This window comes from Globicephala melas, chromosome 8, assembly GCF_963455315.2.
Source record: "Globicephala melas chromosome 8, mGloMel1.2, whole genome shotgun sequence".
Classification (NCBI taxonomy): domain Eukaryota; kingdom Metazoa; phylum Chordata; class Mammalia; order Artiodactyla; family Delphinidae; genus Globicephala; species Globicephala melas.
Window position 1 is genome coordinate 49,519,367 of NC_083321.1, and position 22,345 is coordinate 49,541,711.

Below are 22,345 nucleotides of genomic sequence, written 5' to 3' on the forward strand. Positions count from 1 at the left end.
AAGATGCAGTTTGAGCTGGGCCACTTTCCGTGCTCTTGGGAAGAATTATTGGGTGCTGCAGTGATTATAAGTGATAATGCCTCATAAGATAATTCCCTAATAATGATAAATTCCAGCTTCACCAAGAGACCTGGTGGGAGAATTTCTCGTTAGGGTGGAGAGTGCCTCAAACACTAGCTCCTGACTCCTCATACTCTCCTTCCTTTTATGGGATCTCACTAGATACCCCCACCACTCCACAATAACAGTCTGTCCCAAGGATAAACCCACATACCTCCCTGTACCTCTTAGCACAGAATCAAACAGTCACGTCGGACTTTATTAAAGGTTGAGGATGAATAACAGGAAAATAAACTGTGAGTATTTGAATGAGGTTGATCTGAGTTATCAGGCTGCCTGCTTTCCAGGGTTTTCAGACCCTGCCTCATCTAACTCTCAGCCTACCTCTGTATACTGGGTGTCATCTTAACACCCACCACTTAGAATCCACATCTGGACAATACAGTCCGCCAGATGCCTAGACCTAAAGCCTGTGTTCCTGACAAAAATGATGCTGCCCTTCCCCTATACCACAGGGTATCTTACATGAGGATCTACCTCTTCCCTAGGTAATTGACATTGAGCATGGCTTTCCTTTTCAGAGGAGCCACTCTATCCAAATGTCTCTTTCAGAGGAGTCATTCTGAAAACTATCCAACAGAATGTGACCTTGCTGATCCTGACTATAGACAAGCAGTTTGCTGTTTCCCCAGGTTCCTTTCTTGGGGGTTCATAGGAAGACTAGGATAGCTTGTGATAGTACTGGGTGAGTCACCAGGAGTTAACGCATTTGTTGTTTTCCAATACTCTTAGCAAATATTGCTGAGACTTAGTGACAGGCCTTCTGCTAGGGCTCAGGATGCCAAGAGATTAGACCAGGCAGGAATATGGGAGAAGAGACTCCAACATGGGATAAAGGGATAGATTGCACCACCTTGGAGTGCTTTCCAACCCTGAGAAATCCAAGACTCTGTTATTTCTGCCCATGTCTTTGGTCAAGTGGGCCTTGGTCTGCTCAGGAACACCTGGGCCCCTGAGCCACAACAACCTGAATTTAAAGAATATTGCTGGCCTTGAAGCCAAAATCTGATCAGTGCTTTGGGGAGGGCAGTTTGAGGAAGCCAGGAGACTCCAGCTTTCCACGCATTCATTGGCCAACTCATTATTTATTCAAGCAACAGTTATTTATCAACCATCTACAATGTACAGAATGTGACTTGAGTGTAGCCCTTACTAGCACCACTGCCCACTTTCAGTAGCAGCCCTAGTTGTTTTTTTTTTTAATTGTGGTAAAATACACATAACATACCATCTTAACCATTTTAAAGTGTACAGTTCAGTAGCATTAATACATTTACATTGTTCTTCAACTGTCACCATGATCCATCCATAGAACTCTTCATTTTGCAAAACTGAAGCTTCATACCCATTAAACAATAATTCCCCAATCCCCACTCTCCCTAGCCCCTGGCAACAATCATTCTACTTTCTGTCTTTATGAATTTGACCACTCTAGGTGCCTCATATAAGTGGACTCATATACAGTATTTGTCTTTTGTGACTGGCTTATTTCGCTTAGCATAATGTCTTCAGGGTTTACCTATGTGTCATGTGTCAGAATTTCCTTCCTTTTTAAGGCTAAGTAATATTCCATTGTGTGTATATACCACATTTTCAGTCCTGGTTATTTTTCGTAGTCTTTTGTATGTTCTGTGATCACAGCTTCTATCCCAGAGAGTCAAAGTTGATTTTGGAGCTGTTACCAGGTCAGGAACTAGGTCTGATTCATCTCTTGGTCTACCTCTGGGAGTAGTTTGACCTAAAAAGATCTGTAATTAATTAATTTCACAATTCCTAGAAATAAGACCATGATGTTTTATAATTGTATTAACAAGCATTCTCAATTCCTTTTACACCATTCTGCACTACTCTTTTTAGAGTAGAATAGCTCTTTGTTTTGCCTCACTTGGAGAAATTTGTAACTGTTTTGAGTCAGGTCGATTCAAGGGAATCATGGATGGTGTCTGTGTTCTCCAGCTGGTTACTGTGAGGTCATAAGCTTGTGACAGCCAGACAGTCTAGTTTCCATTCACACCCAAAAATCATGTTGGGGTGGGGTGGAGGTGGGGGAGTGGGGGATTGTGAAATAAGCTTATTTCTGGGGCTTCCTCCTCTGCGAGAGTGATTGGGCAGGCAGGGTAGTAACACATTGTTTGTGCTGCATTGGGCCAGGTGTCCTGCCTCACATTTTCTATCTCCTGAGCAAATTGCTGTGCCCCAGATTTACTGCTTCCTGGATCCTCAGCAGCCCCAGATAATGTGAGGACAGGACTATCTGCTCATTCATCTGACTTGAAGTAGTAGAAAGAGCCAGGAGGTTAGAATCAGACAGATCTGATTTCAAATTCTCCTCCACTTTTAATTATCTGTATACGCTTGAGCAAGTTGCTTTACCTCTCTGATCTTGTTTTCTTAGCTGTAATAATATTGTCAGCCTTATAGAATTGTGGTAAGGAACAAATGGGTTAATGTCAAGCACTTTGCAGAGTAGCCTGGCCCATGGCAAACACTCACATGATGATGATGATGATGATGATGACAGCGATGATGATAGCTGCCATTTATTAAGTACCTACTATACAGTCCTGCTGTGCTGTACGACCATGTATTTTATGTCTGTAATCACCTGGAGCACAGGGTCCTTATAGAATTTGTCTTTGTATCTTCATCATACTCAACACACAAAGCAAGACATAAGACAGATCATCAACCATGAGTAATTGCCAGTTCTCTCTTAACGCCATCTATTGTCTGAAGCCATCTTAGACACTCTGTGATATGGAATCTCCTCCACTATAATTCTGGAAATGGGTATTTTATTCAGTTTTTCAACAGGTATTTCTGAAATCATCTACTTGAACTGACTGGGAGCCAGGTCAGCCCTGCCACCAGCCCCCTCTGGCCTCGAGTGAGGCTTTCCTCCTTGGGCAGTAGTCTCCTTACTAGTCGAGGGGGTGGCCCAGAAGAGCCCACTAGGCTTTCATGGCACACATTTCCTGTGATGGTCAATGGTGTGGATTATAACTTATACATCCTGAGCACCTACTACATGCGAGCTCCTGTGCTGGGGTCTTGTGTGTTTTCTCAGTGTGTCTTCCTAGTACCATGTGAGGCCGGGGGTAGTGTTCCTGTCCTACAAAGGAGAAATCTGACTCTTCATCTGAAGAGCTTACTCTCCCACTTTGAGTAACCTGTTTCAAACCTTCTCTACTCTCAAACCTCTCACATCCCTTCCTTCTGTCCCTTCATTCTCTGCAGATGACCTCGCCTCCTGTTTACCTGAGCAACTAGAAACCAAACAGGAATCCCCACAATTCCTGACACCGTATCTACAGATCTGCTCCTGTTTGCATCCATCTTCTCCTTCCCTCCTGTAACAGTGGAATAAGTGTCCTTTCTCCCATCAGAGGCCAGCCCTACCTGTGCTCTGGATTCCACACCTCCTGCCTGCTCAGGGACCCGATATGCTGTTGACTTCCTTTCTCTCCCATGACTTCACCTTTTCCCTCTACTGGGCTCTTTCCATTAACGTTCTAAGTGTTCTTTTTCAAAAATGTCCTCTTTTTGACCCACTGTCACTTCTAGCTACTGAGCCATTTCCTGTCACTCACAGTTAAACTTGCAGGAAGTTCCTGTTTCCTTTTTTATCACCTTTCACTTATCCTTGGCCCATTCTAACTGGCCTCTGCTCATGCCCTTCTTCTGAAGTGACTCTTACTCAGGTCACCGGTGACTCTGTGTCACTCATTCTGGTGGATTGATTCTGATCTCAGCAGTCATCAGCACAGTTGACTCAGCACTGCTTCCTTCTTAAAAAGGTTTTCCCCCCCTTGGATTTTGTGACATTACACTGTCCTGGTTTTCTTTCTGTCTCTCTGGTATTTTCTGTCTCCTCTGCTAACTTTCCATCCCCTTAAATGTTATTGTTCCTCCGAGCTCAAGGCTAAACCATCTTCTTTGCTCTTCGCCTAGGTATTTCCCTTTTCTTCTTCCACGGCTTCCAGATCTCTAATCCAAAACTCTCTTCTGAACTCCAGGCCTTTACTATTCAGCTGCCTCTGTATCAACAGTCCACTTCTCTCAATTTTTACTGCCATCAAATTAGCCCAAGACATCACCTTAGCACAGGCCCCCATACAGCATTTAAAGAATTGTAACTGTCTCTTAGCTGGTCTCTCTGAATCCATTTTGGCCTCATCTCCAATCCATTTTTCACACAGAAGACAGAGTGCTCTTTTTTTTTTTTTTTTTTTTTTTTTTCTGGTACGCGAGCTTCTCACTGTTGTGGCCTCTCCCATTGCGGAGCACAGGCTCCGGACGCACAGGCTCCGGACGCACAGGCTCAGCGGCCATGGCTCACGGACCCAGCCGCTCTGCGGCATGTGGGATCTTCCCAGACCGGGGCACGAACCCATGTCCCCTGCATCAGCAGGCGGACCCCCAACCACTGTGCCACCAGGGAAGCCCCAGAGTGCTCTTTTAAAATATGAGTCTGATCATATTACTCCGTACTTAAATAAAGCCTTTAGATGATTTCTCATTGCAAGTCCAAGATCCTCCATGCAGCCATAAGGGCGTTAGGTTCCTTTCAGTTTCTCAAGCGCACCAGGTCCTTCCTGCTCCAGGGCCTCCTCTTGTCACTTCTGCCTCTCTTCATCTTACTAACTCCCACCTATCCTTTACCTCAGCCTAAAATGCCACTCCCTTGATGACCTAGGTTTAGTTAAACCCCTTCATTGCAGTGTTCTTTGATAGCCCTTTTAATGCCTTTTAAATAATTCTTATTTTAGCCTTTTAAGTAATTAGTCCTCATTTTATATAAATTAAAAAAAATTTTTTTGACGTATAGTTGACTTACAATGTTGTGTTAATTTCTTCTGTACAGCAAAATGACTCAGTTTTTTCATATTCTTTTCCACTATGGTTTGTCACAGGAAATTGAATATAGTTCCCCGTGCTATACGTAGGACCTTGTTGTTTATCCTTGTTGTTTATCCATCCTTTATATAATATTTTGCCTCTGCTAATCCCAAACTCCCATTCCTTCCTTCCCCTATCCCCCCTACCCCTTGGCAACCACAAGTTTGCTCTCTATACCTGTGAGTCTGTTTTTGTTTCATAGATACATTGATTTGTATTGTATTTTAGATTCCACATATAAGTGATACCACATGGTGTTTGTCTTTCTCTTTCTGACTTACTTCGCTTAGTATGATAATCTCTGGATCCATCCATGTTGCTGCAAGTGGCATCATTTCATTCTTTTCGATGGCCGAGTAATATTCAACTGTATATATATGTACCACATCTTCTTTGTCCATTCATTGGTTGATGGACATTTAGGTTGTTTCCATGTCTTGGCTGTTGTAAATAGTGCTGCTGTGGACATAAAGGGTGCATGTATCTTTTCGAATTATAGTTTTGTCTGGATATATGCCCAGGAGTGGGATTGCTGGATCATGTGGCAACTCTATTTTTAGTTTTTTTTTTTTTAGTTTTTTTTTTTTTGCGGTACGCGGGCCTCTCACTGCTGTGGCCTCTCCCGTTGCGGAGCACAGGCCCCGGGTGCGCAGGCTCAGTGGCCATGGCTCACGGGCCCAGCCGCTCCGCGGCATGTGGGATCCTCCCGGATCGGGGCATGAACCCGCGTCCCATGCATCGGCAGGCGGACTCTCAACCACTGCGCCACCAGGGAAGCCCAATACTTATTTATTTAATGTCAGTCTCCCCTAGCTGTAGGTTTCATGAGGACAGAGGCCAGGTCTGTGTTTTTCCAGCATTCTAGCCCAAGGACCCAGTCCAGTGGCTGGTACTTAGTAGGTGCCCAATATATTCTGATGGAAGGAAAGAAGAATTTGGGTGGCTTGCTCAAGGTCATCAAGATAGTAAGTGACAGAGGATGGAAATGTGGTGTGTCTAATCCTGACAAATTATGTGGCCCCTTGAGCCCTTTCCACACTGAGGCATCAGGCTCTTGAGGTTAAACTGAAATCTGCCTCCCTGTACTTTACCCTACTCGGCCTCAGTGCCTCCTGATACAGTCTCTGTGGGTTCTGCAAACCGCAGGGTTGCTGGGCCCTTCCTGACTTGACAGGCTTACCTGATAACTTTGTTGAAAATTTGTGGGATTTGACCCTGCCGGCCTGTTGCCACATTAGCTTGCGGGGAGAACTCCAGAAGCTAGGGGCCTAATAGACATTTTCCTGGGCATCCCTCCTACTCTCATTATCTCATCCAAGTTCTCTTGCATCCTGTATCCCTTGCCTCAGTGTCTTGGGGCAGAACTCAGGGATGATTTGAGGTAAAGCTCTTCCTCAGAGCTCTCACCCATCTCCTGAGTTGAGGCGTTCCCACTTATTTCACTGCCAACGCTGTGGGCCAGAGTGAGTGGCCATGTTCCTGTGCTGCATGATTGTGCAGGGACTCAGTGCCAGAGCTGGACCCAGACTTCTTGGCCTATTTTCTCTCTGTTCAGTTGATGTGCCTAGAAATTCTAAGCCAGACATATTTCAGAGCCATAAGCCTCTTGAGCGCTGGAGAAGTGTTTTCCCCTCAACACTAACATTCAGATTCCAGCTTTGGAGAGTTGCAGTTAGTGGGCTTCCACAGGTTTGGCCTTGCCCTAACTCTTGCTTATCCTTTTGCACTCTCGATAAACATATCAGAACCTTTTGAATTACTGGCCCTCAGTGAGCTAAGTAGCTGATCTTTCTGCAGCATTCAGCAGATGTTAATGGACGTCTTGGGTAGAACTTGGGTTAGGAGTCAGAGGGTCTGCGTTCTCATCACAGCTAGTTTCTTTCCTTTCTGGGCTTTGGTTTCCCCAGGGACGGGGCTGCTCTGGTGTTCTGTGATAGTAACGAGTTCACCTTGAGCCACTTCAGACAGTTTTATAAGACGGTGAGGTAGGGGTGAAGGCAGGAAGCTCTCTATTCATGGATTCTTGGGGTGGTGTGGCTCTACCTTCTACGCTTGAGGACTCTTGGGAGTCAAGAGAGCCCATTTCTTATAAGGGCAGCTTGGAGTCAGAGATGCCTCCATGTTGAGCAGAGGTTCTGGCAGGTGTAGCTGTGTCTGATCTGGCTGTCACCATCCTCCTTACTCCCTATCCCAGCACCTGTATGCCCACCCCTCCTTCACTGCTATCCCTCACCCAGCTTCAGGGCTGTGGCTTTTTCAGAAGACAGTTGCTTGGAAATAAAAAACAGAACAAACTCAAGAAAATACAAAAAGGCTAAGTATAATCTATTTCCCTTATAGGTAAAGATAAAATTGTAATAATAAATGCAGAATCCTGTCTAAAAATTCATTTTACAGTTTTGCAAGATGTGAAGTTCTGGAGATTAGCTGCACTGCAATGTGAATATACTTATTAACATTAGCGAACTGTATATTTTAAAATAGTTAAGATGGTAAATTCTGTGTTACGTGTGTTTTACCATAATTTTTAGGACAGTGCAAAGAAAAAAAAACAGTAGGTCTTAGACTATATCAACAAATAAAATTCAAGTCTTTTCTCCTTGGGGTGAAGGGGAAATGCTCTGTAGCTATTTGACAATAAACCACAAGGAAAGTATGCAAAATTTGGAATTTCTTTTTGGAGCATGGAATTGGTTATCCATTGTGATTAACCATGGTAATACATAATCTTTTAAAGTATGAGCATACCTCGTTTTATTGTGCTTTCCTTTATTGCGCTTTGCAGATAATTGTGTTTGTTTTGTTTTGTTTACAAATTGAGGGTTTGTGACAGCCCTGCATCAAGCAAGTCTATCAGCACCATTTTCCAACAGCAGTTGCTCACTTTGTGTCTTTGTGTCACATTTTGGTGATTACAATATTTCGAACTTTTTCATTATTATTAGATTTGTTATGGTGACCTGTGATCTTTGATGTTATTATTGTAATTGGTTTTTTAGACATAATGCTGTTGCACACTTAATAGGCTACAGTAAGTATAAACATAACGTTTAAATACACCGGGAAACCAAAAAATCTACGTGACTTGCTTTATTGTGGTGTTCTGGAACCGAGCCCTCAATATCTCTGAGGTTTGCTTGTAATATATGTTCATTAAGGAAAATTTGAGTACAGAAAAATAGGCAAAAGAAAAAAAATCACCTATAATCCTACTACCAAGACATCACTGGTGTGAATATTCTCATACATTTCCTTCTGATCTTTTGATAGATTTGGATTGTCTTTACATATATATGTACCAATAATACTGTGCCTCCAATTTTGTACCCTGCTTTTGACACTCAGTGTTATATCTCAAGCTTCAGTTAACCCACCACCTCTCTAGGCCCTTGAGTATAACTTATTGAGGCATTCTTCTATTGTTGGTCATTTATGGTTATTTCCAATTCTTCTCGTTTTTTTTTTTTTTTTTTACTATTTTTTAAATAAAATATATGTAATGTAAAATTCACCATTTTAGCCATCCTTAAGTGTACTGTCTACTTCCAGAATTTTTCATCACTCCAAACAGCAACTGTGCCCATTAAGCAGTAACTCCCCATTTCCTCCTCCCACCGCTGGTTACCTCTAATCTGTTTTCTGTCTATGAATTTGCCTATTGTAGATATTTTATATAAATGGAATAATATACAATGTTTATCCTTTTGTGTCTGACTTATTTTACTTAGTGTAATATTTTCAAGGTGCCTGCATGTTGTAACATGTATCAGAACTTCATTATTCTTATGACTGAATAACATTTCATTGGAGGGATAGACCCCATTTTGTTTATCCATGCTTCTGTTTCCGGACACTTGGGTTGTTTACACCTTTTGGCTATTTGTGAATAATGCTGCTATGAGCATTGGTATACAAGTGTGTGGTTAGTCTCTGTTTTTATTCTTTAGGAGTGTGTACCTAAGAATGGAATTGCTGTGTCATATGGTAATTCCACATTTAACTTTATGAGGGATTGCCAAACTCTTTGCTTCTTTAATTATAAATAACACTTAAATGAGTATCTGTATGCTTGAAGCTTTTTTGATATTTTTACTCCTTTAAACTCCTTAAGGTGAAATTAATAGGTTAAATGGTGTGACAGTTTGAGACATCATGCCAAATGCTGTCCAAAAGGGTTGAACCTCTTTTGCTTCTGCCACAAGTGTCTGAGAATGCCCTTGTCACCAAATCAGCATTGCACCAGATGTTTCACTGTTTTGAATCTTGGAGAAGAGATGTTGTCCATCTCTGATGGAACCATAATCTGGCTGCACAGTGGCTTCACTGACGTAGTTCCCAATCACCAGCCCTGAGCCCTTCTTTTTCCCATTCTCCTTGTCCCTGATGCCGACCCTCCCAGTCTTCAGGTCCTATCAGATCTGACTTCCTTTCACCCATCTGCCCAGCAGAGATGAGGGCGATCTGGTGTATGAGATATTCTCTAGCTCTGGGGACTCCCCCTATCATGTCGCCTCCTCTACAGAAGACCTAAGGCCTCTGTGGTACCTTCCCACTTTGGCTGATTCTCACGTCTTTTCTGTCTTTTCCTCCTGCTCTTCTCTCCCAGTTCTACAGTGAGTCGGGCATGCCCACCAAACACCTCTCGGACAGTGTGTGTGCCGTGTGTGGGCAGCAGATCTTTGTGGATGTCAGTGAAGAGGGCATCATCGAGAACACGTATAGGCTGTCTTGCAATCATGTGTATCCTGCCTAGAGCTCCTGGGCCACGTCTCTCTTGCCACGTGCACACTCCAGTCAGGGAGGGAAGGGTGTGGTCATGACCCTGGGCGTGCTGTCCAGACCTTTGAGGCTCTGGGCGTGCTGTCCAGACCTTTGAGGGTAGGGGAGTCACAAGAAGCAGACATTTGGGTGATGTCCTCTGCTAGGGAAACCAACCCCCAGGAGTAGAAACGGCTGCCTCCTTTGCTCCTTCTCACAGACGGGAGCCACTCTTACATGTAGCCTGGCTGGATCAGAAAGGAGCCGGCAGCTGCACTAGCTGCCCCGAGACTGGGTCAGTCACAGGGGAGGAACACCCTCTAACTGGCACCCTCAGTTTCAGAATCAAATCCGCCTGAATAGCACTTGTGACATTTACCACGTCCTTACTCAGCTCCCATTCTGTACCATGTGTTATCTCCGTTTTGCCCCATAACAGCCCTGTAAGGCAGAGTTCATTATCCTCACTTCACATATGACGAAGCAGGGTCAGAGAGAAGGGACTTGCCCAAGATTATACAACTGATAAGAGGTGAAGCCAGGATTTGAACCTTCCTCCAGAGCTAGGGCCTGGGCACCTTGAAGACCGGCATGGGGTTGGAGTGCCATCCTGGCCGCCCACCATTTCCCTTGACCAGTGGTGCTCAGATTCCACGAGTTCTGTATCCGTGGCTGGTGCATTGTGGGAAAGAAGCAGACGTGTCCCTACTGCAAAGAGAAGGTAGACCTCAAGAGGATGTTCAGCAACCCGTATCCTTTGTTTGGGTTCTTTTTGGGAGTGGGCAGTGGTAAGAAAGTACTGGCCTGCATCCGGGTGGGTGTTGGGGCCCTCCCTCCTGCCCCCAGCCTGGCTGCTGCCCACCAGTCCATGCAGCTTGTGGTCTTGGGAAGTGGGTGGGATGTGGGGCAGGACCAGCAGCTCAGCTTCTCCTCTTGGTTCAGGATTCCTCAAGGGTAAATCGGTGGTGATAGCAGCTACCATTTACTGCTTGCTTACTATGTGCCTGGCACTGTGCTAAGTGCTTTACTCGTATTAGCTCACTTGATTCTCTAGAGCTTTATGACCTGGGTAATATTATCCTTGTTTTACCAGTGAAACAATTTAAAGATTGAATAATTTGTTCAAGGTGATATAACTAATGGGTTGTGCCTTACCTGTGACAGGCAGGGCTGGAGACCAGCTCTGTGCCTGTGCAGGACCTGCAAGGTACAGGGAAGGCGGGGACCCCTGTCCCCATCCACCTGAACACAGGACCTGTGCTCCTCTGAGCTGCCCCTCCCTACCTGACCAGCCCTCCCTACTTTGCCTTCAGCCTCCGCTTCCTCCCTGCAGCCTGTCTGTCGGAAAGTACCCAGCCACTTCTTTGGCCACCCCCCCCACCCCGCCTTTCCCCTGGGATCCAGGGACTTCTCCCAGCTGCCCTTCCTCTCTCTGCCAGGGTTCCCTGTCCCCTGGACACTAGCTGGGCCGTGCGGGGCCACTGTGTTCCCCTTTAAGGTTCCTTGCTTGGTTCTTCCAGGGTCTAGTTCAGGAACAGTTTAGTAACTCCATGGTCAAGCTGAAGGTTGGGGCTTCCCTTAGTTCTCAGGAATGGGCCCGGCTGTGCTTTCTGATGCCTTCAGAGGGATTCCCCATAGTCTCATGAGGTTCAACCTGTGCTTTCCCCGGAGCTGGTTTCCCAGGCTCCCTCTCCATGTCTTGCCCGGCAGTTAGCTGTAAAGTGAAAGGAAGGGACTTATCTCCAGGGGCCGCTTGGCCTCAGTAGGGCCTGGTGCTCAGTGCCCTTGGGTGGGTATTCCTTTGAGCCTTTGCCTGGGGTTATCCCCTATGACCAGCCTCTTGCTATGCCCCCTCATGCCTCTGTCCCGAGACTCAATCCCTTCCTTGACCTAGAAAACCTCTCACTTTGGACATTGCAAGAACCTTTGGGTTACCTTATCCCACTCCCCGCCTCCCTGATGCCATCATCACCCATAATCTACAGCAGTCTCGGGCACACTGGCGGTCCAATCTTAGAAGGTTATGCGGAGCCCTGTCTGTATGTTGGTCATGGAGAGCTTAGTTTCACCCCTCCACCCTCTCCCGCATCTGTCCGATCTTCTGCACTTCTTCCTCTCTGCCCTCCTGCCCCCATTCTCTGGGTTTAGCCCTGCATTCCAACATATAGGGGCTGGGTGGGGCTTTCTAGAAAGCAGCTTCCTTTCTCTGTAGGCCCATTTCTGTGGAGCATCTGGAAAGTGTAGGTAGACCCTCTCACCCATCCCCTAGACCAGCCTTAGCAACTCGAACACGTAACCTCTTTTCTTTGACGCAGTGACAGCTGGGAGAGGCCTCATGTCATGTACGGGCAACTGCTGGACTGGCTTCGATACTTGGTAGCCTGGCAGCCTGTCATCATTGGCCTGGTGCAAGGCATCAACTATATCCTGGGCCTGGAATAGTCAGGAAGAAGAGCATCCACCCACCATGGACCTCAGGGCACTCTCCTCCCTGCCCTCCAAGACCTCCTGGGTGGGAAAGACTCAAAGGGGCACTCGGGCCACTCAGGACCCCTCCGGCTGTGTCCGGGCTGGGGAGGGATATGATGGAGAGCCAGCAGGTGGGGCTGTCAGCAGTGGGGGGCTTTTTAAAAGAAAACTATTTTGATGAATATATTTAAAAACCTTTTTTATTGTGGAGCATAGGAATTGCCCCAATTCCTCCAGGCCTCAGCCTCCCTGCTTGAGCAGGGCAGGAGCAGAGCCACAACATTTTTGGTGTAAAGGAGCCATCTCTTCTCTGGCTGAGAGCCCCAGCCCACCTCCCCTTCCTTCTGTATGTGGGGCTTGAGCCTGGTACACTCAGTGTGGAAGAGCCAGGGAGCTCTGGCCTGTGCCACTGATGAGCACTGAGGGGTGAGGTGTCCTCTGTCCTCCCTGGCTAAGGCCACAGTTGGGCGTTGTCTGGCTCCGTCTTCCCTGTTGGGGGCCGTAGGCTGGTGGAGACAAGTGGGACCTTGTCGTGACTTTTGCAGCAAGGGAAGCTCTAGGACCTCGGAATTCACCGGGGATTTGTGTGGGGGTGACCAGAGCTGTAGCAGCTTGGGGAACCTCCCACTAAGTGGGGCTGTACTCAGCCAAGAACAAAGACCATCTATATATAGTTGGGCCACAGGGGTTACTGCTGGCAGCGGTGATTGAGGGCCGCTTGTGCAAGCTGATCCTCTGCCCAGAAGTGGTGACACGTGCTGAAGGCCACTGCCACATCACTTCCTTCCCCGAAAGCCGGAGAGCGTGTGTGTGTGTGTGTGCGCGCGCGTGCGTGTGCGTGCGTGGTAGAAGAACTATGACAGATGTGAGGCTTCTTCCTGTGGTCAGACATTGTTCCCTTGAAGCTGCCAGGGGATTCCCAGCCCAAGGAATATCCTCATGTCAGCCTTGTCATCCATGAGTCCTGCCTGGGCCTGGCAACACAAGTGGTGAGGTGGGTGGGAAGAGGGTCAGGCCCAGGTAAGTATGGGTCTGAAAAGGGGTTCCAGGTAGGCCCCAGCTCTGGTCCTAGGAATTTTGAAGGAAATGGGAGGGCAAACGTGGTCCTTCCGTGCTGGGTTCCTAGGGAATATGGCCCTTCAAGTGCAGTAAGAACCAAGCAGGATCTTGTCATCCATTCTGAATAAAGCTCCGTGAGCTGGGTTGGAAAGCTGAACATCCATCTTGCTTTTCTTCTTCCCACCTCTTTCCCTGCAGTCCCCGTGGGTGCCTGGCCCTTGCTGCCTCTTGCTCTTCCCATATGAGAGCCGGGGCCTGGGGGTGGTTGGCCCTGCCCAACATCCCTGAGCAAGGTGGAATGCCGGGCTTTCGTCCTGTAGCAGAAGGTGCCCTGCGCCATCGCTGGGTGACTGTCCTCACCACCTGAGGTCAGTGCCCTGCCACCACCACCCCTCTCGCGGATCACTCTCAGCTTTGGCTTCTCTTACCCAGCCGTGGCTTCCGAGGTCTGCATGCCAGTGGGCTCATCCTCAGAGAGTGGAATGGCGGCAGGGAGCATCACTTTTGTCCCCGTACCCCTGCATCAGGCTCATGTGAGAACCGAGGCCAGGCTGTCCAAGGCTGTCTCTTCATACTTCAACAGTCCTGAGTCCCATGACCTCCCAGCAGCCCGACTCTGGCCTTGGTTACACTCACAGGTAGAGTCCTGCCTCCTCTCCCTCGCATCCCCACCCCCTTCCCCAAAGGACTGTGTCTCTGAAGTCCTGGGCAGCTTTGCCTCCTGACCTAACTGCTGGAGACACCGGTGTTCCTAGGGAGGAGTTACTCTGCATCTAACAGCACAGAAGCTCCTGGGGCAGGCGGTGGGGGAGGAACTGAGAAGATGAAAATGTCAGCTAGAGCCCTGGAGAAGAGGAGTTGACTTTTAGTCTCCACGTCTAATTGGGAATGAGTCGGGTTTTTATACATACACACGCACATGCATATGACACGCACACAAAACCCTTGGGATTGCAGCAGTGTTCGGACACGTCTTCCAAACCTAATTCCATCTCCTGGCCTCCCTGGCTCTGTCCCCAGCATCCCATCCTCCTGATCCCAGACACTTGGGTCTGGTCCTTCACAGTTGCTCGAGCCAGTGCTGGGTACGCGCCCTCTTACTCTGGGAAGCACCCTCTCCTCCTCTTAGGTCCAGTGCTCCAGCTTGTGTTCCAAGTGCTCGGCTTGTCTGAGAGGTTCCTGCCCACAAGGCCTGGAGGTGCTCTCAGTGTAGCTCCCATGGTGTGGCTCACGTGGGGCCAGACGCAGCTGAGCTGAGCTGTGCAGCTCCAAAAACGGGGGGTTCCGGAAAGGAGGGTTTTTCAGGGCTTCCTGTGAACCAGGTAGGGGGAATCTAGACTTCCTGGTGAACTTAGATCTGTAGCTCTGGCCAAGGGGCTGGGAGGACAGAAGTGAGAAGGATTCATGGGAGTGATGGGTGGTCGTTGGGTTGCTGGTTGGAGGGAGGTGGGGAGCCTGAGAAAGGCCAGAATGTGGATGGGCTGGTGTGACATGGAGTCTGAAATGGTCAGAGTGATCCAGCTTGGGGTCTCCAGTGACTAGGAGAGTTGTCCCTTTGAATATGGTGTGGCTGTGAAGGAAGAAGCAGGAGGCCTGTTCACGTAGAAGAGCAAAGGTGGACACCGAAGTCCTGACCGTTGGCTGGGATGGAAGAATTCATGTGTGAGAGACTCTTTCATTGGTTCATGCCCTGTGTGCCCCTGGGAGGGTGGGCCTGAGGAAGGTTAAAGACCCCAGGCTGATACCATCTGGAAAGCGGGGGGCCTGGGAGTTAGCAAGAAGGTTCCTGGCCAGTTCCTGGCCACTGTGAACTCCGGCTCAGGAAGAGGGGCAGTGTGCAGGAACCTTAAGGACTGGGCTCAGACTGCTGTCATGTATGTGTGCCTTCTCTTGGTAGCCAGAGTCCGCTCTAGATTCCCTGGTTAAATAAAAGTGAAAGTGAAATAGAAGGGAGAGTTCAGTGCTTTCGCAGAAGGATTTCACTATATATCCTGCCCTTCCCAGAACCAGCTCTGGCAGTGGAGAGAACTTTACCTCCCTTTGTGACTAGGTAAGTCCCTGGTCCTCTTTGGGCCTCAGTTTCCATGCCTGTAATGAAGGGGTTAGATTGGACTAGTAACCAGTATAATGTTGATGGTAATAAGAGCTAGGGTGGGGATCCCCTGGCTTTGTTTTTAGGGGCTGGAAGAGCTCTAGCCTATGCCCGATGCCAGTCCTCCAGGAGTTGTCACAGGTGGACAGGACAGAGTAAATAGCAGTGCCTGACAGCCCACTGAAAAACTAGAGGTAGGGAGGGGCTGTGGAGTCCACAGGAAGAAGGCCACATGCAAGCCACTCAGAAGACGTGGGAGAAGCAGTTTTTCACCATCTCCTCCCCCGCCTCCCCCAGAGAGGAGGAAGTTGTCACAGATATATAGATCCAGGCGTGCCAGCTCCTGACACACGCATCACGACCATGAGACAGAACTGGATTCCAGGTGGGACCTGGGGCTGTGCACATGCGGGTGGAGGGGTGGGGGGCATCCTGAGACCAGAGTGGAGCCATGTGGCTGGCCCTGAGCCTCACCCCCAGGTGGGCTCCCCTCAGCTGCTGTGCTGTTGCTTTCGGCCTCTGCCCGGATGCTGTGGCTCTGGCTCCATTCCAAGGTCTCCCTGTGCTCCATTCAAAAAGGGCCAAGAGGTGGGGCTTGAGGGGTTCTTCTGCCTCTCCCGTTCCCTGGGCAGAGCCCAAGAATCTCTGCCAGACTTACATCCCGGCAGCAACTCCCTCTCTAGCCAACATCCGAGCTAGGATGCCGGGCAATCCCCGGAGGTCAGACAGCTGCTGACCTCTGTGACTGTCCTTTTTTCAGACCCCAGCCCTCTTTGGGCCCTGCTCCTCTGTGCCCACATCGTCTCCCACCTGGCCAGAGCCACATCTGTGCCTCAGGCCACTACAGCTGCCACTGCCTCAGCTGGGATCGCAAAGGACACCTGCCCCTCTCGGCCCCCAGCGCTCCCGACAGCTAAGCAGTGCCCAGCATTGGAGGTGACCTGGCCGGAAGTGGAAGTCTCACTGAGTAAGGAGCCATTCTGATGGGAGCCCAGGAGAGCACGGTGGTCAGAGGGCGGGCTGAGGGCACGGAGGCACCAAGGGTGGGGTTGGTTTCTGAGCACCTGTCCCCCAACCTTCTGTCATGTAGCCCACCACCAACCAGGTCAGCTTGGCTGAGCACTGACTTCCTCTCCCCGCCAGCATCGCCAGTGTGGCACAGGGCTCAGCTCGCAGCTCCCAAGATGCTCCCTGTCAAAGGGGACGGAGAGGATTCAGACAGAAGGAACAGTCAGCGGACTCCCAGAGCCTTGACTGCAGTGGCTGCAAGCCCAGCCCCTCCTCCCAGAGCCCACTTGCCCTCTGGCCTCCTCAGAGGAGCGGAGGCCTACTGGTGCTGCCTCCTCAGCCAGGGCTCCTAGAGTCACTGGAGCTGGGTGCTAGAAAGGGTCATTCTGAAGAAGAAAGCTCAGGAGTCAAGGACCTAGACCAAGGACCCGTCCCCAAATTCCTCCTACTCAGCCAGGGTCCCCTGGTAGATGACCGCACTTCTCTTAACAGACTCTCCACTCCAGGTTCCTGGATCATGGCAGCTGGGAAGCTGGGCAGGGTGGGCAGGCCACAGCGTGGCAGAGGGGAGGGTCTGCTGTACAGTCGGGTTAACAGCCACACGTGTCCCTAGATGGAACGCTGACCTTGTCCTGTACTGCCTGCAGCCGCTTCCCCCACTTCAGCATCCTTTACTGGCTGGGCAACAGCTCCTTCATCGAGCACCTCCCGGGCCGGCTGCGGGAGGGCAGCACCAGGTGAGGGGCGCGGCGATGAGGCCGGTGGGAGGGAGGCCTCCTCCTACGGTCCTCTCATGGCCTTTCCTTCTCTTCTGCTCCAGGCGGGAGCACAGGGGCACGAGGACCCAGCTGTGGAGGGCCTTGGTGCTGGAGGAGCTGAGCCCCGCCCTGCGAGACACCAACTTCTCCTGTGTTTTCTCGGATCCTGGGCAGACTGCCCAGCGTCACCTCGTCCTGGCCCAGCTCTGGGTGAGGAACCCAAGGGATGGACTTCCAGGGACAGGAGGAGCTCTGCTTTGGCGTGGGGAGGAAAGGGTGGGCTCTTTCCACAGTAGCCTCCAGCTAATGCCCACCAATTCCCCGAGCCTGAGGCGGAAACTAAAAGGAACAGGATTCAGGCAGGGGAGGCATGGCCTGGAGAAAAGTGACAAGGGATGTCCCTCCCACCTTGGCCCTGATCCTTGTTTGCTTCACTCCCCCAGGCTGGGCTGAAGACGAGCGTACCCCCGACACAAGAAGCCCTGTCCTCCAGCAAGTCCCCTCAGCCTCACCATCCTGATAATGAACCCCAAGCTCCAAAGCCTGGTTGAAATGCCACCTCTTCATTGAGCTCTACACGCTCTCAGCCCAGGCCACATTCTGCATCGACTTAATGTTGTATTTGTTTCGACTGTCCCAGGGAAGGTATGCGGGGAGAGGCTGCTTCTGACCCATAGCTGTATCTCTGTCACCCCAGCAAGACCTACGACGGGTGCTCATAAATGATCTTCAGTGGTGGCGTACTGATGTCTGCCCATTCATTTATCCTTTTGGCCATCATTCTACTCACAGAACGTGGCCTGTCTGAGGAGGGAGTGTGGGAAGAGGAGAGAGAATGCCACTCAGAAGCTACAGACAAAACCAGATTCAGGGGACACAGGCCCTCAGAAGAGAAGAGGCCGGCCCATAATGCTCCTCAGGAGCAGAGGCCAGAAATGGAGTGTGGGAAGATCCTGTGGCCTGAGAAAGGCCAGGAGAAGGGATCTGAGAGAAGGTATGTGGGTCTGGAGTCTCCACAGGGACAAAGGTACGCTGCTCTACAAAGCCCAGGTTTCCCTACTTTTCCCACACAGATCAAGGTGTCTCGGCATTCAAGGGAGAAAAATAGACTTTATTTACAAGTAATAACATTTAGAAAAGATCCATCCCTGGCCCTTAAAAACCTTCCCATCACTCCAAATCCCACCCCAGTGAAATCTGGGGAAGGAAGGGGATGAGCTGCCACTGAAGGCTGCCCCCCCCCGCCCCCATCCCCCACTGAGGCACAGGGCCCGTTTCTCCTGGAAAAGAGCATCCTTCGGGCAACTGTGCCCTTGGGTGGATGGGAGCACCTGGGGGTGGGGCGCTCCCACTAGGTCAATGCCCAGTCCTGGACTTCAAAAGCAAGGGCCCTTGCTCGGCCCAGCCACCGGGAGCAGCAGGGACCAGGGCCTGCTCCTCCAATGGTCGGTCCCTTCTAGATCCAGAGGCTGAGAGGAGGACTGACTGGGCCCAAGGACCCAGCCACTCAAAGCCAGCCCCAAATCTTCTTGTGATGGCGCTGGAGAAGTGACTGCTCTAAGAAAACATCAGGAGGCGAGGCAGGGAGAGGACCCAGACTATCCAGGCTCCGGGCCAACTCTTGAGGACACACCTGTTCACCTGGCGAAGGTCCGGGTACCAGGCCGGGGTGTGGGCAGGCGTCACTGTCTATAGGGGTTTGGCCACTGCTGGCCTGGGAGCTGAGAGAAGGCACTGAAAGGGACAGAACAAAAAGGACCAGGCGAGGGCAGCATCAAGGACACAGGTGGGGCCACTCACTGGTACCGGCTCTTTATTGCTTTGCCTGGAAGAGAGAGAGACAGTCACTCAAGTGGAAGAGACTCGGTGCCAGGCTGCACCAGTGCCCCCCCACACCCAGACTAGGGTCCCTTCCTTGGTGTGGCCCTGGACCCAATCTACCTTCAGGTTACCAGTGGCTGGCTGTGCCTAAGCAGCTCTGGGTGCTCTCGGGAGAAATGGAGGCGTGTCCTCTCCTCCGTAAGGAGCAGCTAACCAGGCCGGGAGCACCTGCTCTCAGCCCCCGCCCTCCCCGCCCTCCAGCAGCCTAGCTCAGCCCTGCCTGGAAGCAGCCCCTGGGGTGGCTGGCGGGGGGGGGGGCTGCCCATGCTCCTACCAGATTCCTAAGAGCCGAACCCTCTCCCTTCCCTGACAGTGCCTCCACCTTGCCCTTGGCCCGAGGGGTGGCAGTGGCAGCGGCGATGGCGGCGGCAGTGGCGGCACTGGCTGTGGTGGTGGCGATGCGAGGAGAGCGGCGGGTCCCACTGCGGGGGTTGGGGGAGGCCTTGGATGGGGCTTTCTTAGAGGCTGCCCTCCGCAGAAGGCTATTCCCGAGCTTCTTGGGTGTGTTGAGGATGCTGAAAGCCATTGACTGGCGTCGGTCAGCCTGTAGGGAGAGGCTGTCAAACTGGGGGTGCCACTGGCCTCCCAGGCTAACCTGCTGCTCCAGGGCTCGGCCAGCAAGGCCCCTCCAGGGTCTCCCTTCAGCCCCTGACTAACCTGTTTAACAACAGCTGGAGCTGCTTTCTTCTGGGCCTCGGTAGTGCTCTGTCTGCGCCCTTCGTGTCGGTCCCGGGGAGTCATGGGGCGTGGGAAACAGGTGGTGGCCTTCTTAGACTATGGGGAAGAGGACAGTTAAGCCAGAGGACAAGTGGACCGTGTCCAACCAGCACCCGTCCCCCTCCTGAGCCAGGAGCCTCCCCGCTAATCAACTTATGGGAGCCGACGTCACCCACCTCGGGGGTGCCAGGGCCCTGGTGGGGCTCTGCGGAGACCCGTTTGCGCTGCTGCCGGGTGGTGATGCCAGTGCCCTCAGCTATCTGGGCTGGCTGCATGCTCGCTCGGCGCAGGGTCTCCCGGGGGTCACCGGTTTTTATCTCCTCATCTGTGATGGTAGGCAGGCTCAGGGAAGGCTGCGTGGGGTAGAAAAAGTGGTCGGTGGAGCCAAGCTGTTTGGAGGTGGAGCAGGACCGCCCCAGAACTCTCTTCACTGGCCTATCTTGTGAAGCAGCTAGAGCCTTCCTATCGCAAAAAGCTCCCCACCTACGCCCTCCACTATGGCTGCAAAGAGCAGTCCCAAGAGACCTCTCCAAGCTCCTGCCCACCCACAGGACCTTCACCCCTGAGCTCCCTCCCTGCCAGCTATTGGACTGGAAACAGGTCACCCTCCTTGGCAGGCCAGGGCACTGGGGTGGGATGACGAGGAAGAGGTGAGCCAACAGGGGCAGGTCCATGGCAGGGGGCCCCAGAGCTCACCCTGGACTCCAGAGGGTAGCAGGTCTTTAAGTGCGGGGGGCACACTCGATTGCGCTGCTGCAACTCTGCAATGCGGTTCCAGTCATCCAGCTGCTCAGGCTCATCCTGGCAAGTGCCCATGTAGAAGCTGTTCCTGCCTGTGGAGGGCGAGGAAATTGGAGCAAGTGGGGCTGGAAGGCCAGGAGGAGAGGGGGGAGGTAGCATCCCACCAGCCTTTGCTGCCACCACTCCCATGCACCTAGCCCTTGAACTTCAAGCCTAGCACCCCAGAGCCCTGCTCTGCTCAGTGCTGCAGATACAGGCTCGGGGCTCACAGACCATCCCTACCCTGGGGACTGGCTCATTGCTTCCTCCCTGGGGTCATATGCAGAGGCTGTGACACCGAGAGAAACTAATGGAGGGCCAGGAATCGATACCCAGAGTGGTCCCTGAAGGCAAGAGCCTCAGAAAAGAATCTGAGCATAGCTCCCAGGCCAGTCTGGCCTCTCTGGCAGCCCCTTCCCACCTGAGAAGGGGCCTGGAGGACGACTGACAGCAGCCGGGCAGCACTCTTGTGCTGGGAATCCCAGGCCCGTCATGTGTTTTCTGGTTTATAGCCTGGCTGAGAATGACATCAGTGTTATTGCCCAGCACAGCCCCTTGATGTGACAACAGGCAAGGCCCTCAGACTGCAGGGAGGAGAGGCAGGTGAGGTGCTGGGTGGCGGCCAGGAAGCCAGCCTTGGGTTTTTAAAAGCTTGTCCCTTCCCTATGCCAGGATCTGCTTCCAGTCTAATCTTTGGGTGTGTTAAGTCCCCACAATCCCCTCACCTGGAGGGGCCCCGCTGGACACCCCAGCCTGGGAGCGGCGAGCGGAGCTGCGAGTGGTGGGCCGGTAGCCAGGCAGGCTTAGCAGAGCCGAGTTGCCGTCGTCGGGAGAGCCCAGGCGGGCTAGAGACTGGGTAGAGGAGGCAGCTCTCGGGCCAGCCTGGGAAGCAGGGGCAGACTGCGTGCTATAGAAGGAGGAGTTGGCGCTGTCTGGCTCCTCCACATCTAGCTTCTGGAAGAGAGGATGCACCTGTTGTAGTAGGGATAGGGGCCCTGACACCCCATCAAGAAGCCTCCCGTTCCCCTTCCCGAAACGCCTCAGACCCCATGGCTGCACGTATCCACACTGCCTTGCATGGGGTCCTTAGCTGCACTTCTGCAAGAAATGGGCCTTGTTGCCAGAATCCCACACAAGGTACTGAGGCTGTCAAGACTCTTTTCTGTCCATTTTTCCATTGAGTCTATTAACAATGCTTTAAGGGAGGGAAGGCAGAGTGCATCAGACCATTTTAGAAGTGAGGTGCCAAGGAATGAAGTGACTGGCCCAAAGGGCACAAAGCAAGGAAGCGGCAGAGCTGGGGCTAGAACTCACGTCTCCTGAGCTTGTTGGGTTCATCCCACAGGGTCCTTCCACCCAAGTGTGCCAGGCCCCTGACCATCTTTTAGAACTTCTCCAGCTTCTCCCCACCAGAGATGCCCCCCTCCTCTCCTCCCCAACCTCCTAGTGCTATGGAAACAAGGACCAGAGCCCCCAGCCAGGCAGGCAGCCCACTGGGCAACCACAACGCATCTCAGCTACCCAAGGGTGTACCCAGGGGTGTGTGGGGAGGCACGGGCCGGACTGCAACTTCTCCACATTGTCTCCCTTAAGCCTGCACAGGGTCACTGCTGTACACGGAGAGGACAGCAGCCTTAGAGTCAGTGGACAGGCAGCCACGTCCAGCCCTGCCCCTTTCTACCAGAGGCCTAAGCAAGTCACCACCCTTAAGCTTTCCCATCTGTGGGTATGGACTGGTCAGCCCTGCCTGCTTCCTGAGGCTGTTTTGAGGACCCGATGGAAAGATGCCCTTGAGAGGAAGCAA

General features: G+C 51.3%; 3 protein-coding genes across 20 annotated transcripts in view; 2 read left to right on the forward strand and 1 right to left on the reverse strand.

Moving 5' to 3' along the window:
- Positions 1-16,239, forward strand: part of RNF121 (ring finger protein 121) — an 85,300-nt gene extending 69,061 nt beyond the window's left edge. For all 6 annotated transcript variants that reach the window (XM_030831135.2, XM_060303622.1, XM_030831137.2 and 3 more), the window contains 3 exons: positions 9,626-9,759; positions 10,426-10,527; positions 12,099-16,239. In XM_030831135.2, coding sequence (XP_030686995.1) covers positions 9,626-9,759; positions 10,426-10,527; positions 12,099-12,219 — 357 coding nt within the window. In that variant the 3' untranslated portion in view covers positions 12,220-16,239. The remainder of the gene's footprint in view (positions 1-9,625; positions 9,760-10,425; positions 10,528-12,098) is intronic.
- IL18BP (interleukin 18 binding protein) overlaps positions 14,880-22,345 on the forward strand; it is a 30,963-nt gene continuing 23,497 nt past the window's right edge. For 2 of the 3 annotated variants that reach the window (XR_009564906.1, XR_011377626.1), the window contains exons 1-6: positions 15,650-15,782; positions 16,158-16,364; positions 17,019-17,142; positions 17,226-17,373; positions 17,607-17,808; positions 17,956-18,157. Coding sequence is in view for 1 of the 3 variants with exons in the window: in XM_060303624.1 (XP_060159607.1) it covers positions 15,761-15,782; positions 16,158-16,364; positions 17,019-17,142; positions 17,226-17,373; positions 17,607-17,714 (609 nt within the window). In the remaining 2 variants the exon portion in view is untranslated. Of the gene's footprint in view, positions 14,968-15,309; positions 15,356-15,649; positions 15,783-16,157; positions 16,365-17,018; positions 17,143-17,225; positions 17,374-17,606; positions 17,926-17,955; positions 18,158-22,345 lie in introns of those variants that run through there. The other variant, XM_060303624.1, reaches the window with a different exon arrangement.
- Positions 18,260-22,345, reverse strand: part of NUMA1 (nuclear mitotic apparatus protein 1) — a 73,057-nt gene continuing 68,971 nt past the window's right edge. For 10 of the 11 annotated variants that reach the window (XM_060303613.1, XM_060303611.1, XM_060303615.2 and 7 more), the window contains 6 exons: positions 21,267-21,495; positions 20,458-20,594; positions 19,938-20,114; positions 19,702-19,818; positions 19,319-19,588; positions 18,260-18,988 (listed from right to left, as the gene is read on the reverse strand). In XM_060303613.1, the coding sequence (XP_060159596.1) occupies positions 18,977-18,988; positions 19,319-19,588; positions 19,702-19,818; positions 19,938-20,114; positions 20,458-20,594; positions 21,267-21,495 (942 nt within the window). In that variant the 3' untranslated portion in view covers positions 18,260-18,976. The remainder of the gene's footprint in view (positions 18,989-19,318; positions 19,589-19,701; positions 19,819-19,937; positions 20,115-20,457; positions 20,595-21,266; positions 21,496-22,345) is intronic. The other variant, XM_030831130.2, reaches the window with a different exon arrangement.